The 23006-nt window shown below is 41.6% G+C and overlaps 3 protein-coding genes across 3 annotated transcripts in view; 2 read left to right on the top strand and 1 right to left on the bottom strand.

The window, feature by feature from the left end:
* ntn4 (netrin 4) overlaps positions 1-17242 on the top strand; it is a 48440-nt gene extending 31198 nt beyond the window's left edge. The window contains exon 11 of the transcript XR_002665258.1: positions 17218-17242. The gene's annotated coding sequence lies outside the window, so the exon portion shown is untranslated. The remainder of the gene's footprint in view (positions 1-17217) is intronic.
* usp44 (ubiquitin specific peptidase 44) lies at positions 2969-13168 on the top strand. Its single transcript, XM_022749769.1, has 6 exons — positions 2969-3030; positions 5185-6895; positions 8448-8646; positions 9754-9862; positions 10500-10750; positions 11374-13168. The coding sequence occupies exons 2-6, from the start codon at positions 5342-5344 to the stop codon at positions 11496-11498; spliced, it is 2238 nt and encodes a 745-aa protein (XP_022605490.1). The 5' UTR covers positions 2969-3030; positions 5185-5341; the 3' UTR covers positions 11499-13168.
* On the bottom strand, positions 14636-21808 carry LOC111225028 (methionine aminopeptidase 2-like). The gene is made up of 11 exons (XM_022749771.1): positions 21641-21808; positions 19322-19417; positions 19170-19232; positions 18934-19036; positions 18202-18363; positions 17930-18111; positions 17293-17387; positions 17073-17169; positions 16616-16719; positions 16182-16297; positions 14636-15783 (listed from the first exon to the last, which is right to left on the bottom strand). Exons 1-11 carry the CDS (start codon positions 21789-21791, stop codon positions 15531-15533), a joined length of 1422 nt encoding a protein of 473 aa, XP_022605492.1. The 5' UTR covers positions 21792-21808; the 3' UTR covers positions 14636-15530.
* Positions 21809-23006: the final 1198 nt, after the last annotated feature.

Raw genomic sequence — 23006 nt, 5'->3', positions numbered from 1 at the left:
CAGCTGTTGACACCGCCCGTGTCCTTGTGGTCGGTTGCACAGTATAAACAAAACGCTGGCCCACTTGTCAAAACATTGCTCCATAACGCTGATGGTGCCTTTAATTACGTGGAAATATCAGACTTCTACTTTAAAGCTGGGTGCATGGTTTGGTTCTGAGCAGGTCGAGTGCACTGGGTTTTTATTTGCTTGTTTCCTGAGAACAAGGGCTCATGAGGAAAGTGACATTGAACCATTCAGTAAATATGCCGTAAAAACAAAACAATGAGCTAAAAGAAGCACCAAAGCAAGGACAGGCTACAAGGTTGATATATAACTCTTTGGATAAATCACTACAAGCAACAGCCGAGGTCATTTGATTCAATCTTAAAATGAAAACTAGTGATGAATGCAGCTTTAAAAAGACATTAGTGAATCAACATGGGGTCCTCGCAAGTACAGTAACAGAAAAATGTGAGTGTATGAGTGAGAGAGAGTGCAGATGAAAAGAGGATAGGGAGGGAGGGAGGAAGGGAGGGAGGGAGGGAGGGAGGGAGGGTTAGCATGTGTGGACATGAAGGCGGGAAAGGCCCGGGGACATAGAGGGAGAAAAACATTAGAGGTGATTCACAGGCATCGCATGGCACATCAACACATACCTCTTTCTCTAAGTCACTCACAAATGCGCCTTAATCTCTCTCACACAAGCCTCTGGTCCATTGTCATAAACGCACTCGCATTAAAAAATAAAAACGAACACGCACACACACACACACACACACACACACACACACACCTACTACCACACTCACCCCTGTTCGGTGGAGGTTTAAGAGAGCTTGTATGGATCAGCTCCCCACTAATCAGTGCATGAGAGGGATTCTTCACGTGCGTGTGATGAGATGAAACGTCCTCCTTCAGGCACAGTTTCCTGAATGAAACTCTCCTCCTCCCTTCATACTCTTGCAGAGATGTTTACCTAATGTGAAATTACTGTCATGTTTATATTGGGATTCATAATGGGTTATAATAACAACATTTTCTTGTACAATTTAGCATTTAATGGTTAAATTTTTATCCATTGTGGTTGATGATGTTAGAGTAGAGACAGTACAAGTGTTGTTTTCTTATAAAAACACTATCTTAGACTGATAGCATCTACACTGTGAGTGCCAGCAGCCCCCATTAACCAGCATAAAGTGCTACATTTGCATCTCACACCAGCACACAAGACTTTAAAATACCTGGTTCCTAAACTTCAGGGCAACAGACACACACACACACACACACACACACACACACACACACACACACACACACACACACACACACACACACACACACACTTATGATCCATAAAAATGGAAGAGAGGGGGCTTAAAGTTAAGGAAAAAAACTGGCATAGTTGGAAGATCACATTACCTGAGACGGGCAGCTGCAGATGGAGAGAGATGGAGGCAGAAACGGAGGCATCTGCAATTAAAATATTCCGTATGTTAAGGAAAATACAGAGTGGATGAGCAGTTTAGTTTTGGTTCCTGCAATAACAAAACATGATGTCAAATATGAAAAAAGAATAGGTTTAAATAATGGGTACATGAAGGCATTACAGCAGACAGCACACTGTATCAGAGATAAATGGGAAACTCAACATACAAAGACGACTGGTGCAGCAAACAAACACCAGCTCCAGACTGTTGGAAATATATACTTAGTCTTCATTACTCCTAAGACTTATGTGGGATTGTGGGAATGTCTGAAAATGAGAAAATATTGGGATGATGTATGGATAGAGGCAGGTCCAAGAAGGCAACCCCCACCTGGTAAAGCCAAAGACAGATTTGTGATTTGTAATTATGGGACTTTGTATATAAAATAGACTTGAAACCAAATCATTTGACAAGCACAGCATAGGTTTAATAAATCAAATCCATCAATTATCCAGAGGTGGTTAAATACTATAATGGTTTAGCAGTTAAAAGTCGTCGGTGAAAGACTTGAGTATAGATAATACGACACTCCCCTCTAGTGGTGTAAAATCTCACTGCTTCTATTTCAGTATCAGAGCAAAGCAGTGATTTTTATCTCTTTGGCTTGATGATTATTCTCATGAAAAGTGACTCTATAAGAACTACACATGTGATGGAAAGTAACTGAGTACATTTACTTAAGTACTGTACTTAAGTACAGTTTTTATGTACTTGTACTTTACTTGAATATCCATCCTCTGCTACTTTTCAATTTTACTCCACTATACTACAGAGGCAAATATTCTACTTTTTATTCTGCTACTTTTGACAACTTTAGTCTCTGGTTTAGTTACAAATTCATGTTAATAATGTGGCTGGTGTCTTTTTATATTTCTCAACAGCTGCTCACTGTGGGTTTTAGCAAATGTTGCTCAGACAGGAATAAATTGTGCATTTTTGCAGAACTAATTTGATTTGGTGTGCTTGTGAGTCTTTACAGTAGCAGTGTAGCACCATGGTGTGTGTGGAACTGACTCAACATAAACCACAATGCCCGTGTGTATTGTAATAGAGGAACATGAGTGCAAAGTTGTGGCTTACTGTTTTAATAGTTTTGGGGCAACAGTGGAGCTGTATTATTGTTTTTATCAATTAGATTGGCTATTTGTTCATTTTAAGGGATTTATTGACTAAAAGAACTAAAAGAAAAATGTAGAATATATTGACCGGTATTCTTTAAGTATTGAGAGTACTTCCTCCGCCACTGTACTACACAAAATAAATGAGGAGTACTACTTGTACTCTTAGTACATGTAACAATAACTGACAGGAATACCAAACACGTGACAAATCACTTAAACTACAATAAAACTAACACTGAACTACTAGTATCAAGAGCAGCTAAAATTATATTGTTTTTACAGAAGATGAGTAAACATCTTCAACCACAACATCATCATCAACAACAACAACAACACGTCACGTATCGAGGACGCGCTCGAGCCAACACCACGCGACAGGGACTGACAAGATGGCGATCATTTTAGAAACAGAGGAGTTACTGCCATGAAGGAGAGGCTCGGTACGGTGTTTTCTTTCTATACAGTGATTTCCCTGGTACATATGTTACAGAAGAGATGATGGTACATTCGTTCTCGTTAGAACCCACCCGGCAGGTTGGGTTCTTTTGGAAGCCGTGCCTCGCTCCGGGAGCTGACCTCCGGCTAACGCATGAACTTGTTAGGATTATCGCTGCTAGCCCTGGCTGGCTAATGCTAACTAGCATGCTAGGCTAATCTTAGCTAGGGCTCTCTGCTCTCTGTAATAAATACAATAAAAGCGGTAGAGCCAACGTATGTGGCGCTTGTTTGCGTAGGCTCTAGTTTTATTTTAAGCTATATTAGACATTTATTTTTTGAGGTTTTTTATGGCATTTTATATTTTCTGTGTGTTTGATTTCAGTATTTTGGAATCGCAACTCCTTATAGCTGTATCAATTACATGTTAGCCGTGGCTAGCTCACCTTAGCTGTGGGAGATGGGCTTTAAAGTTGAATCGTTTTGTCAACCTTATCGTGTCTCTCGTTTTGCAGTTTGTTTAACGGCTACGCTGGCTGTTCGTGGCATGCGGTGGCTTTTTTTTACTCAGAGTTTATGTGAGGCGGTGAGGTGTACAGCCACTTAAGACCATGCAGTCACAAGGACAAACCAGGCGAAGCGCGCTAAGCTGCTGGTAAAACTTCAGTTACATTACAAACTCTGGAGCAACTCTCCACTGAGTTCTCGAATTGTTTGCTTTATTAGACAGCACTTCTTCTACATATCAACTGAGTGCCATTGTTCCTAAAGCCATATGGTGATTACAGTAACTTATAATGCGGATTATCCTTATCAAAGTTGCTGACTAGAGAGACAGAAAAGTACCACGTCAATGTCTTGTTTATTGCTTATCATGATGCGATTCCAACTGAAGGCTCCGCGTTTAAGGATGTCATGCTGTACGATTTAGCAAGACATGTGGTTAGTTATCAACTCGGCAGGATCTGTCTTGGATCCTTGACAGCACTGAGATTTTATTTATATCACAGTGCCTGCAGGCACTCATAGCAGCACAGTCTGATCAACACTTATTGAATAAACACGCCCACTCCCACAATATAACTGGTAAACAAACGCCTCATGCTTGATTTGCTTTTTTAATGTGTTTAATGAAATGAAGGAATAATACTGCTTAATAGTTCTAACTAGACATTTCTGAGGTTAGAGACCTTGTTTGCTCATCCTCCTTTATTCCAGCATCTCATCACTTTCCCTCTCTGTCATCTAAACCATTATCCATCAGTCAATTTTCTTTCCTTGGTGTCCTGTCTTCCATTACTGCAGAAAAGGTAGTTCTGTACCCAGACAAAAGGCGCAGCACTTTGCAAGCCCAGTCCCCCTTTTGTTGGATAATCTTACTTCTTTGACCTCAGTAGGGTGGGGGGGCTAGATAAGGCTCAGCCCACTCAAGGATCCACACTTTGTCAGCTGAGGTACACCAACCCCCGGGATGTGAAAAGAAGCCAGAGGAGGTTGCATGGAGACAGATTTTTGGGTTTTCTGCTTTTGAACAACTCTCTTGCAGTTAGAAGCTTTAAAAAACAAAGGCTGGGATTTAATCAAGAGGCAAATCCTGGAGCTTCTTCATGGTGTATTAGCTGTCCCTCGCATTAGGGAGCTTTTTTAATAGAGGAAAATATCGTCATATCCATGTAAAATCATCCTGCTACTGTCAGTGCGCCCACTGAGTTTTTTTTAGTGACTATTTCAGGAAGAGGTTTGTCTTGTTGATGTTCTCACATCCAGGTTTAACAGTCCTCGTTACTTACACACCTTTCTGCTTTTGAGTGGAAGTGTCTGGCAACACTCAGCGCAGTCATGTTTATCAACCAGTGAGTTCACTGTTGGCCTATGTTACTGTAGGGAAATATTAATGCCTCCTGGCAGTTTGCCAGTTAACTGTGTAGCTATGGCCTCATAAAACAGAATCATTGGAGGTCAGATGTCGTGACTTTGAGATTATAATTTTATTGTGTGGCTTGATATGTTTGAAGGAAAAGAATAGGATGTCATTATGGTGTAAGAAACCACCAAATGTGCATCAATGGGGAAAATATATATTTTTTTAAATTTAATAGATTTTTAAAATATAAAACACACACTGTTTTGACTAACCAGACCTGTTCTCTCTGCTCTAGACACCACCATGCCCTGGAAGGGTCCCAGTTCTCAGCTAACCATGGTCACCATGGTGATATGAAGCTAGTGTGAAACATTGACACGCACACCCAGACTCACACAGACTGTCAGTTATTGACTGACACAGTCAGCCAGCTCGGTGGGCAGGCGTGTGTAATGGACAGGTGTAAGCATGTTGGGCGGCTGCGGCTGGCCCCAGACCACTCCATCCTCAACCCCCAGAAGTGGCACTGCGTCGACTGCAACACCACCGAGTCCATATGGGCCTGCCTGGGCTGTGCTCATGTGGCGTGCGGGCGCTACATCGAGGAACATGCTCTGCAGCACTTCCAGCAGCAGCACCACCCGTTGGCTATGGAGGTTAATGAACTTTATGTTTTTTGTTATTTGTGTGACGACTATGTCCTGAATGATAACGCCACCGGAGACCTCAAGCTGCTTCGTAGTACACTCAGCGCCATTCAGAGCCAACGCTACGAGGTTACAACCCGCAGTGGGCGCACCCTCCGCTCTGCTAGTGCTGCCCCTGACGCCCTCATGCCATCTGGTGCCCGCGAGCTGCAGCTGAGAGACGAGGACAGGATGTTTACTGCCCTCTGGCACCGCCGCAGGGCGCTTATGGGACGTGTCTTTCGCTTCTGGATTGGACTGACTGAATGTGGACAGAAGAGGGAGGAGGAGGAGAGGAAGAGAGAGGAGGAGGAGGAGCAGAAAAGGGAGGCGAGGGAGAGGAGGAGGGCTCTAAAGAGGCAGCTACAGGAGGAGCTGGGGAATGCTCCTTTGAGGAAGAGTCGGCGTTTACGTCGGAAGCGCCAGAGAGTTGCAGATGCGGCAGTTACAACGCCATCTCAGAACAACAAGGCGAAAACCCCTGTGCCCCAGATTCCCACCCGCAGGCCACGGACTCAAAGTCCTGTCGCTGCTACCCCCAAAAAAGCTAGACGGACAAAAAAGGTCCAACCAACTACCAAGCTCCGGAGCCGCTCCTCTACCACCAAATCAAAGCCCAAAACGCCCTCAGCGACCCCACGTACTGCCCAAACACCTTCCCGCCGCAAGCAGAGTACCAAACAGGGTGGCTCCCCCTTTAAGCGGCGTCCCACAGTCACCCCCGGAGTGACAGGCCTTAGGAATTTAGGAAACACCTGTTATATGAACTCCATCCTGCAGGTGCTGAGTCACCTACATGTCTTCAGGGAATGCTTTCTGCGCCTGGACCTCACCCAGGCACTGGAACTACTGGCATCTGCCGTCCACGGTCAACTGGCAGGGAAGGCCTCATCCCAGTCCCCCCTCCTGTCCCAGAGGAAGGGACCCCAGAGCAGCTCATGCTCTGGGGCAGGGCTGAGTGGCGGGGCATCACGGGCCCGCAGCATGGAGCTGATACAACCCAAAGAGCCCAGTTCAAAGCACATTTCTCTTTGCCACGAGCTGCACACCTTGTTCCAGGTCATGTGGTCCGGAAAGTGGGCGCTGGTATCACCTTTTGCCATGCTCCACTCGGTGTGGCAGCTGATCCCAGCCTTCAGGGGCTACGCTCAGCAGGACGCTCAGGAGTTCCTGTGTGAGCTGCTGGACAAGGTGCAGCACGAGCTGGAGAGCACCGGCACGCACACGACCAGCGCAGGAGTCCCACAGACACAGAAACGACTCATCAAGCAGGTGCTCAGTGTGGTCAACACCATCTTTCATGGCCAGCTTCTCAGCCAGGTATGACACACACACACACACACACACACACACACACACACACACACACCTGTAATCATCTATACTTAACAACCAGTGAGTAACTCAGCATTTATCACAAGCTTCATCTGACTCACTCCTGGTGCACGCACACATTCACCCACTCACCCACTCAGATCTGCCCACACATACTGGTTGCATTGATAATTCAACAGCCATCATGGGGCTCCGGCTGAACTGTATCACAAAAGCTGCTTTCACACATGTACAGCAACCCTGAACCTCTCTAGACATTACCCAGTGGAGCTATACGTGGGAACGCAAACGCCCGCACCAGTTGAACCGGGCGTTAACCGGACTTTACCCTGCCAGCGCCAAAGTGCAAAGTCTGTTTAATATTCAGTTGAGCTGATGTTTGAATAGAGCAGGTAATTGTCCGGAGAGTTCACAGCGAGTGAGTGGGCAGGTTATGACGTTACTATCCTGCACGCTCTACCCATGTGTCACCCTTCAGCTAAACCAGAGTACGGCTTAATTCATAAATCAGATTAAATTAGCCTTGATGGATTTCTTTCTTAAAATCCTTAAGTGAAGGTTAATCTTCCAACACTGACATGAAATATAATTTGAGTATATTTTCAAGGTCTGATTTGGACGGATTTCATACAGTTGTTTATTGTTTTATTGTCTTTTAATTATTTTCCATTCTCAGTTCTCATATTATTTTTCACTCTCATTATTCATGTCCAAATATTGTTATATAAATATTGTCTTAATCACTTGCATTCATGCTCCTTTAGTGGTTTATTTGGGGATTTTTTTTGTTTCTATTCACTGTAATTGTTCGACAAAACTGTTCTCACATAAACGAGTAGAATAAACAAGATTTTCATCTTTTCATCTTTCATCAAAATGTTTGTATTTTTGTCTTCTGTGATGTCTCAGCTCTAGTGTTGTAGTGTCAAACCGAAAGTGTAATAGTTCCACTTCACTCTCCCAAGAATAACTAACATAACTCATTTAAAAAAAAAAAAAAAAAAAAAAGACTTTACACTTGTTTACACACCAAAGGTTTTATTGCACGTCCTGGTTGTGCACTCACTGACATGGCATCAGCTGATTAAAATGATAATACTTGGATTCATGGACATGAATCTGTCAGGTTCTTCCAAGTTCAGCATCGTATCAAGTAGCTGATAGAAGAGGCTGCAGGGAGTGTGGAGGGTTAGTGTGAGGACAAGAGATCGGTGTCTACTTGTAGAGGCTGAGCACACACTGTGACACCTGCTCATGCTGAATAGAGGGGCTGTGTGTCTGCAAGGGTTTTGAGGGGATCTCCGCCCTGTGGCTCTAAACTAGTAATCACTATGCCTAAAGTGTGACAGTTTAAGTTTGTATTCTTCATGAACTTTACTTTTTGTAGTTTAGAGATGGTATAAACAGACAGGAAGGCACACAGGACAGCTACAAGAGAAATATTTACACAACGGTTGGATTATATGTTTAATATACCACCATACCCTTCTCCTGTGACCCACTCATCTCTTTATTTCCCTCACTCTCACCCATGCAGGTGACGTGCCTGGCGTGCGACCATCGCTCCAACACTGTGGAGCCTTTCTGGGATCTGTCTCTGGAGTTCCCCGAGCGGTATCACAGTAATAGCAGGGAGTCGGCTGCACAGGCTTCGTGCCATTTGACGGAAATGCTGGCCAAGTTCACAGAGACTGAAGCGCTGGAGGGAAACATCTACGCCTGTGACCAGTGTAACTGTGAGTTGAATAATGTAAACATACACACGGTTTATCTTTTAAGATTTATGTCAGGTATTTCACACTGATATAAACACATTTATAACTGGGATTATTATGACATGGTCTGTCTCTTCTGTTCCTTCCCCAATTTAAATGTTCTACTTCCTGAACATTTATGAAGCCGGTTTGGAGAGGAAAAAACTAAAATATGGACATTTTTACTTTTGCCATAAAGATCCTAGGTTGCTTTTGAGTATAGCATATCATGGTTCCTTGAAGGACTTGAAACAGCGAGTGTGGAAAAAACAAAATAATTGTAGTGGAACATCATCAAGTTAACAGCCAACTTGTCTGGCGTTGAATTATTGTATTATAACTTCCCCCCTTTTTTTGAGATCATTATTATTATTAGGCTTTTTACCCTTTAGAGAAAGAGATGGTAGAAAATGAAAAAATGGCAACTAACTAACGGACCTGGTTGGAAACAGAGGTCACTGTCTTAAGCATTAAGTTGCACAGACGCCATTAAGTCCCCTGTTTTTAGAGGTGTGGTTGTAATGCCAGAAACAAAGCAGTAAGTCATTTGTGCAGAGATAATGATGCTTTGTCCAAACACATATTGTCATTCATTTTCAGAAAGGCTGAGTGAGTGGTGTGGAATATGATTAAACTAAGTTATCTCTAAGGATATAATAGTATTCCAATAATCTAATTGAAATCAGTGATTAACCTGATTTAATTTAAAGAAATTTTGGATTGTGGTGGAATTTCTCTGGATCGAAAAAATGCCCCTAACTGTCCCTGATAATATTGAGTTAGTATTTCATAGAAAATATTTACACCTTTGTCCTAATTTAGAAGTCATTACTGAAGTCATTAGTCATTATCTGGATAAAAGGAGGGAGTAGATGAGAATGTTTTTTTTTTCCTGCTAAACTTCATCAAATCTCTGATTACAGCCTCTCAGATGTTGTGCAACATTAACATTTATATATTTTATATTATATATATTTCTTTGCCACTGGTCGCAAAACTGCAGCAAAGATCAGACGACACGCAGCAGAGTGGTGTTTGTATGATTTTGTATTACGTGTTCACTCACTCCTCTTGTCCTCTTGCGTGCAGCTGTTCGACGCCGGACCTCCTCCAAACCAGTCACGCTGACTGAAGCACAGAAAAAGTTGATGGTCCACAAACTGCCTCAGGTCCTGCGGCTTCACCTCAAACGCTTCAGGTGAGATGACGCAACACCAGAGTCAGTCAGTCTGCCTCGCTCATTCAATTAAATACGACTTCTGTCATCCCTGCAGGCACACAACAACAAGAATAATTACAAAGTTGGGAGCAGTTTTAATATGAATATTGATGCTGAGTCATAAAAGCCTGACTCTTACTAGCTGCCATGTTAGCAGCTGGATAAACAACACAACTTGTGTGAGATATATGTCCCTAAAACTGCTCCTTTGCAAAATTAGTGCCAAGTAGCTTTTATGAAATGAAAGCATAAATACACAACATAAATATAATTGAAGACTCCCATAACGTCATATCAAAAACAGAGATCTTATTTGCTTTATATTGCCATACAATTCAAACTGAAGAGCATCGAGTAGTGATTTACGTGGGGCAATTCTGTGAAAACTCACAACTGTGATGTTCATGTTTGAACTTGAGTTGAAAGATTGAAGGTAAACCACCAAAAAAAATACACTGTTTAAACTTTGGGTTTATAAATCAGCAAAAACAACAGGGTTAAACCAGACGAGACTGTCTTTAGTCCATGTGAAGTTTTGGCTCAGCTGCATTGAATCTGTTGCGATGCAGACTAGTCGCTCAGTGCGTGACTGTCTCTGTGCTGTGATGGTCCTCAGGTGGTCTGGGCGGAACCACCGGGAGAAGATCGGAGTCCACGTCAGCTTCGACCAGCTCCTCAACATGGAGCCCTACTGCTGCCGGGAGCCGTCGCCCAAAGGCGTGCCCTGCTCCAGTCCCAGCAGCCCCGGCTCCGCAGGCTCACCGCGCCCCAAGCACTTCCTCTACGAACTCTCCGCTGTGGTGATGCATCATGGGAAGGGCTTCGGTTCCGGCCACTACACTGCCTACTGCTACAACACAGAAGGAGGTGAGTAGAGAGCACGGTGGGATTGACATCAGGTGTGAGACGTTGACGATGATTAAGCGCTACTGGAGCATCCAAAACATATAGACAGCAGGACATTTTTGTGATCCTGTTGAGACTATACTTAAAATGCTGCTAATAAGAAATGTAAATTGAATATATGAGTTTGAAATTACATTTACAATTTACAATTATTGTGTCTGATTAGCTTGTTTTTTCTCTCCGACGATGCCAGCAGTTTCAGCATTTATTTAGACCATTCATTCTAAATTGCAAGCATACAACCATTTCACAGTACCATAGATTACATTTTTTTTCTACCTTCATTTATGCAAATTGATGACATCAATTTACAGACTCGAGTTAGGTGAAAGTTGCTAGCAGGAGTGAACATAAAATAGTGGATATATCAAAGTATGAGTTGAATTTCTTAGTTATAGTTTTGATCTGTTTACTGTGCATAGTTTGATTTAAATATAAACACATTTCTGAATGTAAATTCAGATCTTATATGTTAATAAACCGTAAGGTTGACAGCATTAAACAATCTAAAAAAAAGAGCAAACCTACGCTCTTGATATTAGTCCAACTACTGACTGATTGTTTTTGCTCGTCTTCTCCTGCAGGCTTCTGGGTTCACTGTAATGACTCTAAGCTGAATGTGTGTTCAGTGGACGAGGTCTGCCGAGCTCAGGCCTACATCCTCTTCTACACACAGCAAGTAACTCAGGACAAAGACCGGCCGCTATAGGACCACAATCCCCCTCCTCCTCCTCCGCTGCAGCCTGACCACTCAGCGAGACGATATCAGCACAGCCCCACCTTTCACTCTTTCTCTTCCCTCTCTGTCTTTGGGCATTTTATATCCTGGGAGGATGGGTGGTGTTTTTAGTCTATTTTTCTAAATAAGGAAAAAAAAAAGAAAAAGAGGAGGACTACTTTTTAAAACCTGGTTCTGCTTTGTGAACTTCTTGTATATGGTGTTTATATGTAGGTATTTTAAAAAAAAAATGGTGATGTTTGTGTTTTGTGTACAGTTGTATTTTTTATTATAAAGAAGAGAGTATCAGCCAAGTTGTGTCTCAGTAGCAGCCAACAGACTGGCTGGGTATGACTACACACATACAAGTGTCCTCTACAGGTCGTACAGGTGTATTCACGTGTCTGCCTACCTGCGTTGGTGGCTTGTTGATTGTAAATTCTGTTTTGTTTAAATCAACTGAAATGTTTCTCAGTCACTTTAGATAGTCAACACAGAACTGGATGTAGGGTTGTACAATGTCATTCACTTTCTAGAAATGGCCTCCCTGTGTTTTAGACAGGTAAATGTTTGGACAGGTGTTAACAACATGGCTGCATTTAACCATATTCCTGCCAGAAATGCACTAATTATTACAGAACAGGTCATCAGTGTTGTTTTGTTTTTTTTTCTTTTTACTCAGACTCAATGTCGGTTCATAGTTAAAAGATCTGTACACAAGCAGGACAGGAAGTTTATTTTCACTCTGAAGTAAACCTCGGTCTGTCAGGAAAAGAATTGGCAGACCTCAAGCCAAAGCCTTGGGGGAATGTTTGGAAAAAACTCAGTATTTCCAAAACGGTTCAAGGTTGTTTTTTTTCCTTCCTTTTTCTGACTGATTGAGGAAAAAGAAAAGCTTCCAAAGGGATTTTTTTTTTGGGGGGGGGGGGCTAAATACTGCCACCTCTCTGCTTCAGAATGTAATTGTTTTCAGAGTCTGAACCAACCAGACAGATACTAGTGTGCTAGAAAAGTGCCCTTTTGTTGAAGAAGAAAAAAAAAACAAAGATATATTTTTATAGATCATATCAGTTAAACAACGTGGAATCTGCACAGCTGCAATCCCACACGAACCAGCATTTAGATGATGAATGTATTTTTATACAATCCTTCTCAGAGGTTTTAGAAAAGAGGCCATTGACTGTTTTTAAAGTTTTATACAACCGCTATTTGTTCAACACCACCAGCAGTTATGACAGATTTCACTGTTCACCATGAATTAGGTGTGTGTACTGTATTTGTACATGACTGTGTTTTATTTACCAGCTGTTCAGTAAAATATACAGATTTCTACAGTGTATACAGATTGTGATATTTATCTCCATACTGGAGAAAAAACATGAATCTCCACCTCAATCGTGTTCCCTCTGGATTTATCCATCAGGGGGAAATTCAAAGCACACTTCATATTGTTTTTCCTTCATTGTGAGACATTGTTGGCATTTTCTTACTACTACATGGGTGTGTGTGTGTGTAAATTTATGGAAGTTATACTATGCAAATTGTTACCTCAATTTTTTTCTAGAGAAAATTACCTCAATAAATGAGAATATTTTTTCATTTTTCTACAAAAAGGTGCCAGTCTCTTGCTTTTTCTCATCAAGAAGAGGAAGCTAGCCAAGTAAATTTTATTTATATAACCCAAAATAAAAAACATGTACTGCCCAGGACTCCTTACTGATTCAGAAAAGAAAAATTTAATTGTCTTTTAAAGGGGAAAAACTAACAAACTTCAAGGAATGCAAGATGTGAAAGCTAAACTCTTCCTTCATAACCTACCACTTTTAGTTTAAGTAGATCCGATTTGGTCTGCCTATGATTCATTTAAATTGCAGATTAATCTTCCTACTTTACTCAGTTATTTGGTGTTTAAAATAACAAAAAATAGTAATGTGTGATGGACATTTTCTCTGAGTCTAAGTTTATAGATAGCTTTTTTTCGCCCAATCAACAGTCCAAAATCTTAAGATTTTTTTCTAGTACATATGAGCAAATATTAATATTTAAGAAGCTGTAAACTTTTTTCCTTAAATTAATAGTTTGACTTTAAGAGAAAATATGTTAATTTACTTCCTTGTTGGGTTAGCGAAGAACGTTACTCCCATTTTCAAATCTGTCCGTTAAATATGAAGCTAACTTGTCTAAACTAGCAACCGGTTATCTTAGCATAAGAAGTAGAAACATATGAGGAAAGTTAGCCTGTTAGCCTGGCTGTGTTTAATGGTGGCAAATTCCGCCTAGCAGCACATCTCAGTCTCTCCTTTTAACATGATTTATCTTCTTTTTTTTTTTTTTAAATATGTAAAAACAAAATGTAAGTAGGTCAATTTTCGGTTTTTGGACACAGCCAGGTTAGCTGTTTCCAGTCTAAGCTAAACTAAGTGGATGCTAGCTGTTGCTACAATTTTTAATGGTCACATTTCAAAGTGGTATCAAACTGCTGAATACGTAGATATTTGTTATTTTAGCAATATCACACGAGAGGGAGTGATGTACTGAATATCAGCAGGGCTGCGGCCGAGTACCGAGGACAATCATTATCATTTTGGCTACAACACAAATAGTTCCCCAACTAGCCGGGGTCTGACTGATGCTAAGCAACATAAACATTGTCCTCACCTGCACAGTGCACACTAGCTTGTTACTTTATGTTACACATTACCTCAGGTGTGCGCTTAAGTCTCCAGGCTTCTTCCCTTCATCCTCTTCTGACGACCACACATCATTTAATTCAAATGATATCTCTGGAAATATATTAATCTTTGCAAAGTTTGTCAAATCTAAGATAGATAACGACCGTTAATGTAACGCTAATTAACGGTTAATAGAACACCTGTAAAGCGGAGTGATACATGTAGTTAAAAGTCCCAGCGCTGCAAATGACTCTAGTCCAATCAAATTACTTGGTGATTAATGATTCTTAATCAAACTAAAGCTCCCAAAATTCACACATACGTTTAAAAACTTACTTCAAGGACGATCAAAATTGTTGTCAATATATGATTTCAGCTCTACCTTAGATAATCAATACTGTCAATATACTGTTTTCTTGTCCTGTGATCGGAGACATTAGAAGAGGACCGCCCACAATGAGCAAAATTATTTTAATCATCTTTTTTTTTCTTACAAAAACATTTTCAGGGAGTTCAAAATGAAGCATTTTAATTTGGAACATACAGTGGCAGCAGCATTTTCAAAGATATTTTACAAATATCAAAGAAACGATGACTGGAGGGCCAGAGTGCAGAGTTCCCCGCCCCCTCCTCCCCTCAGGCAGCGACAGAAGCCAAACATAAAGCTGCAGATGCACGGCGTCTGTGTGAAGATGGTGTTTAGGACTACAGCACCCCGAGCTTTAAATGTTAGCTGTTTGCAGAGATTTGTGGCCGGACCACTTCTTAAACCCCGTCAGTAGCATTTGTGCTTAATTTAACTCAAGCACTAAAGCACTGGAGGGTTAAAGAGGAGCCAAAGAAAGTTTGAAAGTAAAAGGGGGTTGGGGGTCTGAAGGTGTTCCCCACCCTCACCATCTGTTTGAATACTGGGGTTGCACTAAATTCATGGCAACATTTTGAACTGTTTAACAGTTAAAACAGTTGTTTTTATTCAGTAAAACGAGGTCCATGGGACATTGAAAGAAACTACAATGCTTCCTCCGACAAAGATGTGTTGGCTTGTTTACAATTTCTTTAGCTGTGTTGATGATGGAAAACTCAGAAAGGCAGTCTGTCCTCTTTTCAAGCTGTGAGTGGTGCATTATGGGTAGAATACAGTAGCATTTGGCATCCTTCACTGCTGCTCTGAGAAAACCACTTCCTGTGTTAGAAGCTATCATCTCCTGTTTCTCTGAAGGAGGAGTTGCTAACAGGGTCTGGAGGTGATGGGTGGTAGTGGTGGTGGTGGTGGTGGTGGTGTTGGTGGGGGGTGGGAGGGAGGGAGGGAGGGGTCTGGTGGTGGGGTGCTGTTGTTGCGGGGGTTGGGGTGTCAGTAGTCGTCTCCCCGGCTCACCACCTCCTTGCAGGTGGGCCTGAGCAGGATGGTGTGCTCGAACTGAGCGGTGTAGCAGCCCTTGGTGTCGCAGAGCGGAGGGTAGGGGTCCACGATGCCCAGGTCGCACAGGTTCTTCAGGGCCATCAGGTACTTGCTCTCGCCCAGGCGGTCCAGCCAGCGCCGGCAGAACGCCAGCGTGCCAAAGTTCTCGTTGACCACGTTCAGCAAGTGCTTCGCTCGGGGCAGCCTGGAGAGGAAGGAACCATCGATGACATCAGAGCGTATCCCAGACGACACTTTAAATATTCAGTGATTGGCTGCTTTGTGGACGACGGTCTAATTTGCATTTAGGATGAATGTTCTCAGTTTTATAAATAGATTTATGGACTTTTATTCTCACCAGTCATCAAAGAAATGACTATAAGCAACTCCAACAGTGTGTGTGACGCCTGTTCGTTGCATTTTGACTCATTTAAGAATTAGAGGTGTGAATTTTGACACAATATAAAAGCATTGATTAATCTTCAGGGGTGGTTGTTGTTGTTGTTGTTGACATTTAACAAATAAATAAGTAAACGACACACTAACAAATCAATAGGTGCATGTTTTGTTAGACCAGAAAGGATTCATGCTTTTAACTTTTACCTGATGGGGACGTGGCCAACATCGAAGTTTTTCATATAGTGAGAGCACTCCATGTCGTCGTGGACCACACCTTTACCTGTGCTGCCGAACGTCTCGATGGCATAAACCTCTCCTTCCTGCAGCGTAAAAATATACGATCAACAACAGGGTGACTGCAAGCGATCAGGAATAAAGGCTTTAAATGGTCTACTCAGTTACTTTTACTCTTGTTTTACTGTCTGGTGGCTGCAGTTTTCTAAGATATGCAACAAACTTCACCATAATGCACCAAACAGTAGTTTAAATTATGTATCTGTAACTTTATTTGTGAAATTATTCAGAGAATGAGAATACAACCTGTTTTATGCCACAACTGTCACAGATAACTGCAGCAAATAAACAGTTCATACTGTCACTGAGACAAACTGAAAGACTGATGATCTTAATGAACTCGCCTCCATTCTCGTAGCTTCTCCTCCTTTAACGATGGGCACAGTCTTCCCAGCGTGTATCCTGTACTGGCCGATTGAATGACCGTTCAGGTTTCGGATCGGCTTCACTGCAGGAGAAGAAAACAAGTTGCACTGATTTAGTTTTTTTTCTTACTGGATGTACTGTATGAACTGGCATTAATGACTAAAACAGCTGAGATAGAGGAGTAGTATGTGAATGTCATTAGATTTTTTTAAAGTGTTTTATGTAAAGTTCATCAACATTAAGATATTCTTGTCCTGAATTTCGGATATTTTCAGGAGTTTGAACTTTAGAACATTAGAAATATAAAGCTGCCTTTATACAAACTGCTAGAAACTTTATTAAAAACATGTTTCTAAAAGCACAATTCAATAAATGTATCTGTAAATATCAAAATACAAGTTAGGTTATGTCCGGTGTTTTCAGGTGAGAACGTACCTTGATATGTTTTTCCATCAAGCTCGACCTCGTAGGACTCCATCACCTCTTGAATGGCCTCTCCAACATCACACAGGCGCACATCAATGCCGGCGTTCTGACACAAACAAACAGGAAGCCATCAGCTACAGATCAGACGAGGGAGGTGTGTGTGTGTGTGTGTGTGTGTGTGTGTGTGTGTGTGTGTGTGTGTGTGTGTGTGTGTGTGTGTGAGTCCTACTTTGATTCCAGTATTGGTGGCGTCTTTCACAGCCTCCAGCAGCTTGTCATACTTTGGGTTAAATGTGACAGTGAAGGCACAGTCAATGATTCGCCCTGCAGACACAAACCAGAAGAAGAAGAAAGAAGAACATATGTTAGGAGGGCCGGGGCCCACTGGTGGGCTGCGAAGGTACTGCAGGTGGGACAACAAATCATTTGCAGAACAGCTGGCTACAATTTGGGTGAAAAGATGTAATCATAAAATAATATATAATATAAATAATTTATTTTTAAAAAAATTATCTTTGAAAACATTACAAATATTGTACAACTTCTTGTATTAAGTCATGTCACTGTGATAAGCCATGATAGGACCAGACCACATCTTGTTTGCGACCTCAGTCTGATTCAGTCCTGAATGTTCGATCGTTATCATGAAAATAAAAAGCTCTGAGGAGGTTTATTTGTCCTCTGTACTGTCACGGGGTCGGATGTGGATCACCAACATTTTTGAGATTTGGTCAGGAGTTGGAAAAGGCTGGGAACAACGGTTCTACATGTATTACTAAGTGGCAGCCATTCTGACTCTGATCCATTACGGATAGAAAGTGGGCCCTGAACGCATCAGCACTAAATGCTCTTAATTCTTGTGTTACCGTTGATGTGCGTGCCGAAGTCGATCTTGCAGACGTCGTCGTACTGCAGGACAGTGGTGTCTCCGGCGTTGGGAGTGTAGTGGGCAGCACAATGGTTCAGGGAACAGCCGGTGGGGAAGGCCAGGCCGGCGTTCAGCCTGTTCTCCTTTATCAGCTTACGAGAACAGTCCTCCAACCGCTCGCTGAGGAGGAGGAGGGGGGATGAGATGAAATTAAACTTTCTACAAAAATCACACTGATGAAGCGAATCACAGCGATGAAGGCGTCCTCACCAGATCTCGATCATGGTCATGCCGGGTTTGAGGAAGCTGCGGACGTGCTGGCGGACCTGTCTGTGGGCCTCGGCCGCCTGTCTGAAGTCGTTCCACACCTCTTCGTTGGCTTTATCCAGGACCCGCTTCTCGTCGCTGGTCGTGCGCCACGCCGCGCTGCGACTGGGAGACAAACACAGCAGCAGCTCACGTTTTAAACACCATTACTTATTAAAGGTGCAGCTACTACAGAAGAAAAAGGCTGACCGTTTTGGACAGTCAGTGGTGAAAGTGAACGTGTTAATGCTGCACGCTGTGACAACACAGCTCCTGACTCATCAGCTGACCAGGGTTACAGAGTTTATCTGCAAGGCAGCAGACTGAGGTGCTGCAAGGTTATCGCAACAATTATTTCTAATGTGCACATTTGAATATTTGAAAAATTTAAATTTAGGCAAAGTGATGAGCCGATAAGTAATATTTGCAATTAAAATTAATGCTAATATAAACACCTGTTCCATGAGAATATAATGGGGAAAGATGGCGATAAAAGAGACAGACAACATTAAACACAGTCAGGATGAAGTGCACAACCAACAAAATAAAATGTCTAAAATCAGGAAAAGCCAGAGAAAACAGACACCAGCAAGAGCACAACCTCCTTGACTTCCAACGGGACTGATGAACATTTAGGAAACGAAAGCTGCACACACGACACAGGTGTAAGTGTGAGTGGCATGTTTACGTTCTTACCCATCCTGTGAGGCGGGGTATTCACACTCCTGTCCCATGGGGAACACCCCGCTTGGGTACAAGTCACAGATGGGCACAGACGGAGGATCAGTCTGAGATTTGGCTGAGAGGAAAACAGAAAAACACCCGTCAAACTGACAAACGCGAGTCTTACAGTGAAGGTTTGAATCCAGGACAACACCTCAGAGAACAGTAAAATGTCTCTCCCTATAAAACACATCACGTCGTCAACTTACGTCCTTTCTTCTTCTTTTTCTTCTTCTTTTTTTTCCCTGCTGAGTTTTCTCCGTCATCTCCATCTGTGCAAGTGAAGACGCTGCTGTTACACCAACCGCCAAGTGTGATGTTTACATGTGATGTGTTACAACTGTGTTATCAGGTGGGTCACCTTCCTCGCCGTCCTCCTCCTTCTCTTTGTCTTCTATCGCCTGCTTCTCCAGCTGTTTGGTCACTTCGCCCACTCCATCTGCCTCCGGCTCAGCGCCTGCAGCAGCGGCAGCAACGAGAACATACACACAGGCCAGTAAGCGATTACGTCGCTGCAGCCGAAATGTTCTGTATCAGCAGGAAGCAGCAGACACAGTTGTGTAACCAGAGGTAGAACCATTCATTCCCAGACTGGCATGATCCCTCAGAGCAGGTCTCTTAAACAACATTTTTCCCAAATCTTTATACTGCACTGTGAGGAACATTTGGATAATTTTATGTCAGAAAACAGAAGCCACGGAGCTAAAATAGAGTTAGTAAGTACGTAAGCAAGTTTATCAATGTGAGCAGCTGTATAGCCACTTATATAAGTGACTTTCAAGAGCAGATGTTCAGTAAAGTTTCACAAAAGACAGACATGAAATACAGACATAAAGAAATTCACTAAAAATGTAAAAACTATAAAACTGTTAGAAGTTTGATGTGACGTGATTAAAATGATTAAATGGAGGATTTTATAATGAAACTGACAACAAAGCAAACAATGTCTGGCCGATGCCCACTCCCATAAGGTCAGTTTGATCCCTGATACAGATCCAACAGGAAGAAGTGAAACTCTACAGCATGAAGCCAAAAACTCTCATGAATTCGATCTGGTTTTTAAGGAGGTAAATAAGTTGTAGAGTTTGTAGAAATACGAGTGTTGCTTTAACTATAGAAAGGAAAACGTTGAGAGCATTGTGGAAGATCTGCTGATGTTGGAGAATTGTACATTGAATGCTGCTTGCTCAAAGTGGCAAGTTCTCAAACATTATGGATGTAAAGTGAGTCACTCATTTTTACAATGTTATAGTTTTAAACAATTTTTTATTTAATTTTAACAAAAGGCATTCAGGTAATATCTTAACCCTGTAGTAAACAGGACACTGTCATCATGAATAAACCCATGTTCCTGGGGACCGTTCTGCACTTTCTATTTCTGATTAATACCGTACATGTTGTACATTTGTATTTTCATCAGGCTCTGCAGGTCTGCAATACTGCAGTGGTGCTTTTAATTTTAATCCTATTGTTATCGTCAGTCTGCTATGAATTGACAATTTCCCCAACAAGATCAATAATGTCTATCTATCTATCTATCTGTCAGTGTATATATCTATCGATCTATTTATCAGCGTTTGACATTTCTTACGATGTCTCTAAATTGCAGTTAATTTAATTGAGTTTGGTTTGAAGTGCACGGGAATAAAAGCAACCATGAGCTTATAGTGTTTTGATTTGGTTTATTTATAAAATACAGCATCTTTTCGCTGTTCTTTCCTTACATAATAACTCTGGGCAATGGGGGAATTACGAAACAGGAAAACTTGGCTGAGGCTCATCGCATTCGCCGAGAAGGAAAACAGTCACTAAAGGGAGCGGGTTGGGTGACAGGGTTTTTGTGTTTTCTCTCTAAATTAACAGTAAATTGCTTTAAGTTCGGGCTGTGGTTAATGTCACTGCTCCTGGATGCGGTTCTGACCAAAGCCCGGCGTGTTACATGAGGCCTGACAGTCCACACCGCTCAACCCGCATGGCTAATGAGGACCAGTGTCAAGTACGACAAGCTACACCACCGTACTTCCGGTAGGATTTTCAACATAAAAAAAGTCAACATGTCTCTATGAGTAAATACAGTATATGCACCATATCTTAACTGGCAACATCGCAGTAAGCTACCATGGACATCCATTTGCAGTTTTCCATATAACTATTTTGTGCAGTTAGTTTTTTTCAAAATGAAACGTTAATTTTATCTAATTAAATGTGGCAATGTCATCATTCAAAATCTTAATGGAAAACACCCCTTTTTCTTGACTGACGACAAAGTTTGAAATTCACAATTTGGTTAAACAATTTTAAATTAAACAAATAAATAAATACATAATGAGCAACATGAACGTATCTACCCCTAGTAATCTTTATATACACGAACTTAAGACAAAACTTCTAAAACCACCAGTACGAAGTCTATTTTACGTTCTACGTTTGAATACTTTTCTTACATTCATCAATTAAAAGTGTTTTTAAATGTCTTTGTAGAAAACTCGTAGTAACAAAAGTCATGGTTAATATTCTGAGCTATAACGGTGAAAATCAAACTTATTTTCCACAACCAAAAAGGTGGACCATTACTTTGAAGGAAACCTCCCACCGTTTCCGGTTGGGTCGTTACAAACTGCGGCTAACCTGTCGCAGCTCTGCTAGCCTGTTAGCATGAAACAGCTCAGAACAGCCTCACCTGTCGTCGCAGACTTCTTCTTCTTCTTTTTCTTCTTCTTTTTCGCGGTCTCCACCGGGTCGGCCTCTTCTCTGTCCTCCGCCTCCCCGTTCAGCTCCCGGTCCGGGACTGGTTTCTGGTCCGCTACCTGCTCCGCAACCACGTCCGCCATGATCGCAGACGCTGCTGGAAAAGGAAGCGCGAGGGATTGTGGGAATGCTGTGTGTGATGCTGCCTTCACGTACAGTCTGAGTTTTTAGATTTATTGTCAAGTAAGCAGTAAAACCCCCTACCACGTCAAAAATTACTTCTATTTTAATATTTTTAGCATTTGTTTAACATTTATTTATGTACAGGTGTATCTTTTTCTTAATTCTTATACTTTTATAAGTGGCGAAAAGTAACTAAGTATATGTATCTACCTCAAGTACTGCACTCGAGGTCTGAGGTAACTTACTTATTTCCATTTATACTTACACTTTGTATTTCTACTCCACCGCAGTTCAGACGGGAATACTGTACTTACTTTACTCTATCTCACAGCTAAAATTACGTTTCAAAATAAGATTTTACATTTAAAAAAAGTATGATATGCTTTTAAAATGTGATACAAAACTCTTACATACAAGCAGAATCTGTCTCAGATGTCTATGAACTATTAGCAGTTCCACGGCCGATTTCCCCTCTATGCTTCTTATATGGTTTTATTTTAATGATCATTTGACGTCCAAAGAGGTCAAATTATTCTATATTTTCAAAAAATGAAAGGTTATAGAAACGATTTATCATACAGCCATTTGGAACTCATCTTACAAATGTAGTAGTAGAGTAGTCAGAAATCTGAGCTCATGCAGAGCACTTGAAGGCATCACAAAGTACAACATGCTGAATCAGCTGTAGCGGAGCACTGAGCCTAATGAGGACAGATCCTGTACTGCAGTATAAATAAATGTATGAACTACACTTAAACTATTACATTAATACGGCTACATACAACCGAATGGATTAAAGCCAAATTATCAATTAGACAAACACATTTAGGAAAACGATTTATAGGCTAATTTATATTAGGTTTTCTGTTCCACATGAATATATGTTTATATTTAAACATCAGTTATCTTATTGAAGAAGCAGTAACAGAAGTGACCACCAGATGGCAAAGCCACAACAGTAAATGAGCATAAAATAAAAGCAGTGTGGTATTTTATATTTAGGCGATTGTAGAGCACGTGATGCACAGTTTGTTGTGTTCATGGCACACTCGGGAGAAAAGACAATCTGGGTGTGTAGTGCCAAACTAATTCTAGGACTTTTCTCTAATTTTAGTCGTTTTTGGAGTCAAATATTGGTTAAAATGACCTCTCTTTACTTCAAATAGTAATTGAAA

This window comes from Seriola dumerili, unplaced genomic scaffold, assembly GCF_002260705.1.
Source record: "Seriola dumerili isolate Sdu_G_001 unplaced genomic scaffold, Sdu_1.0 BDQW01000138.1, whole genome shotgun sequence".
NCBI lineage: Eukaryota > Metazoa > Chordata > Actinopteri > Carangiformes > Carangidae > Seriola > Seriola dumerili.
This window is presented reverse-complemented; position numbering and strand designations above follow the sequence as displayed.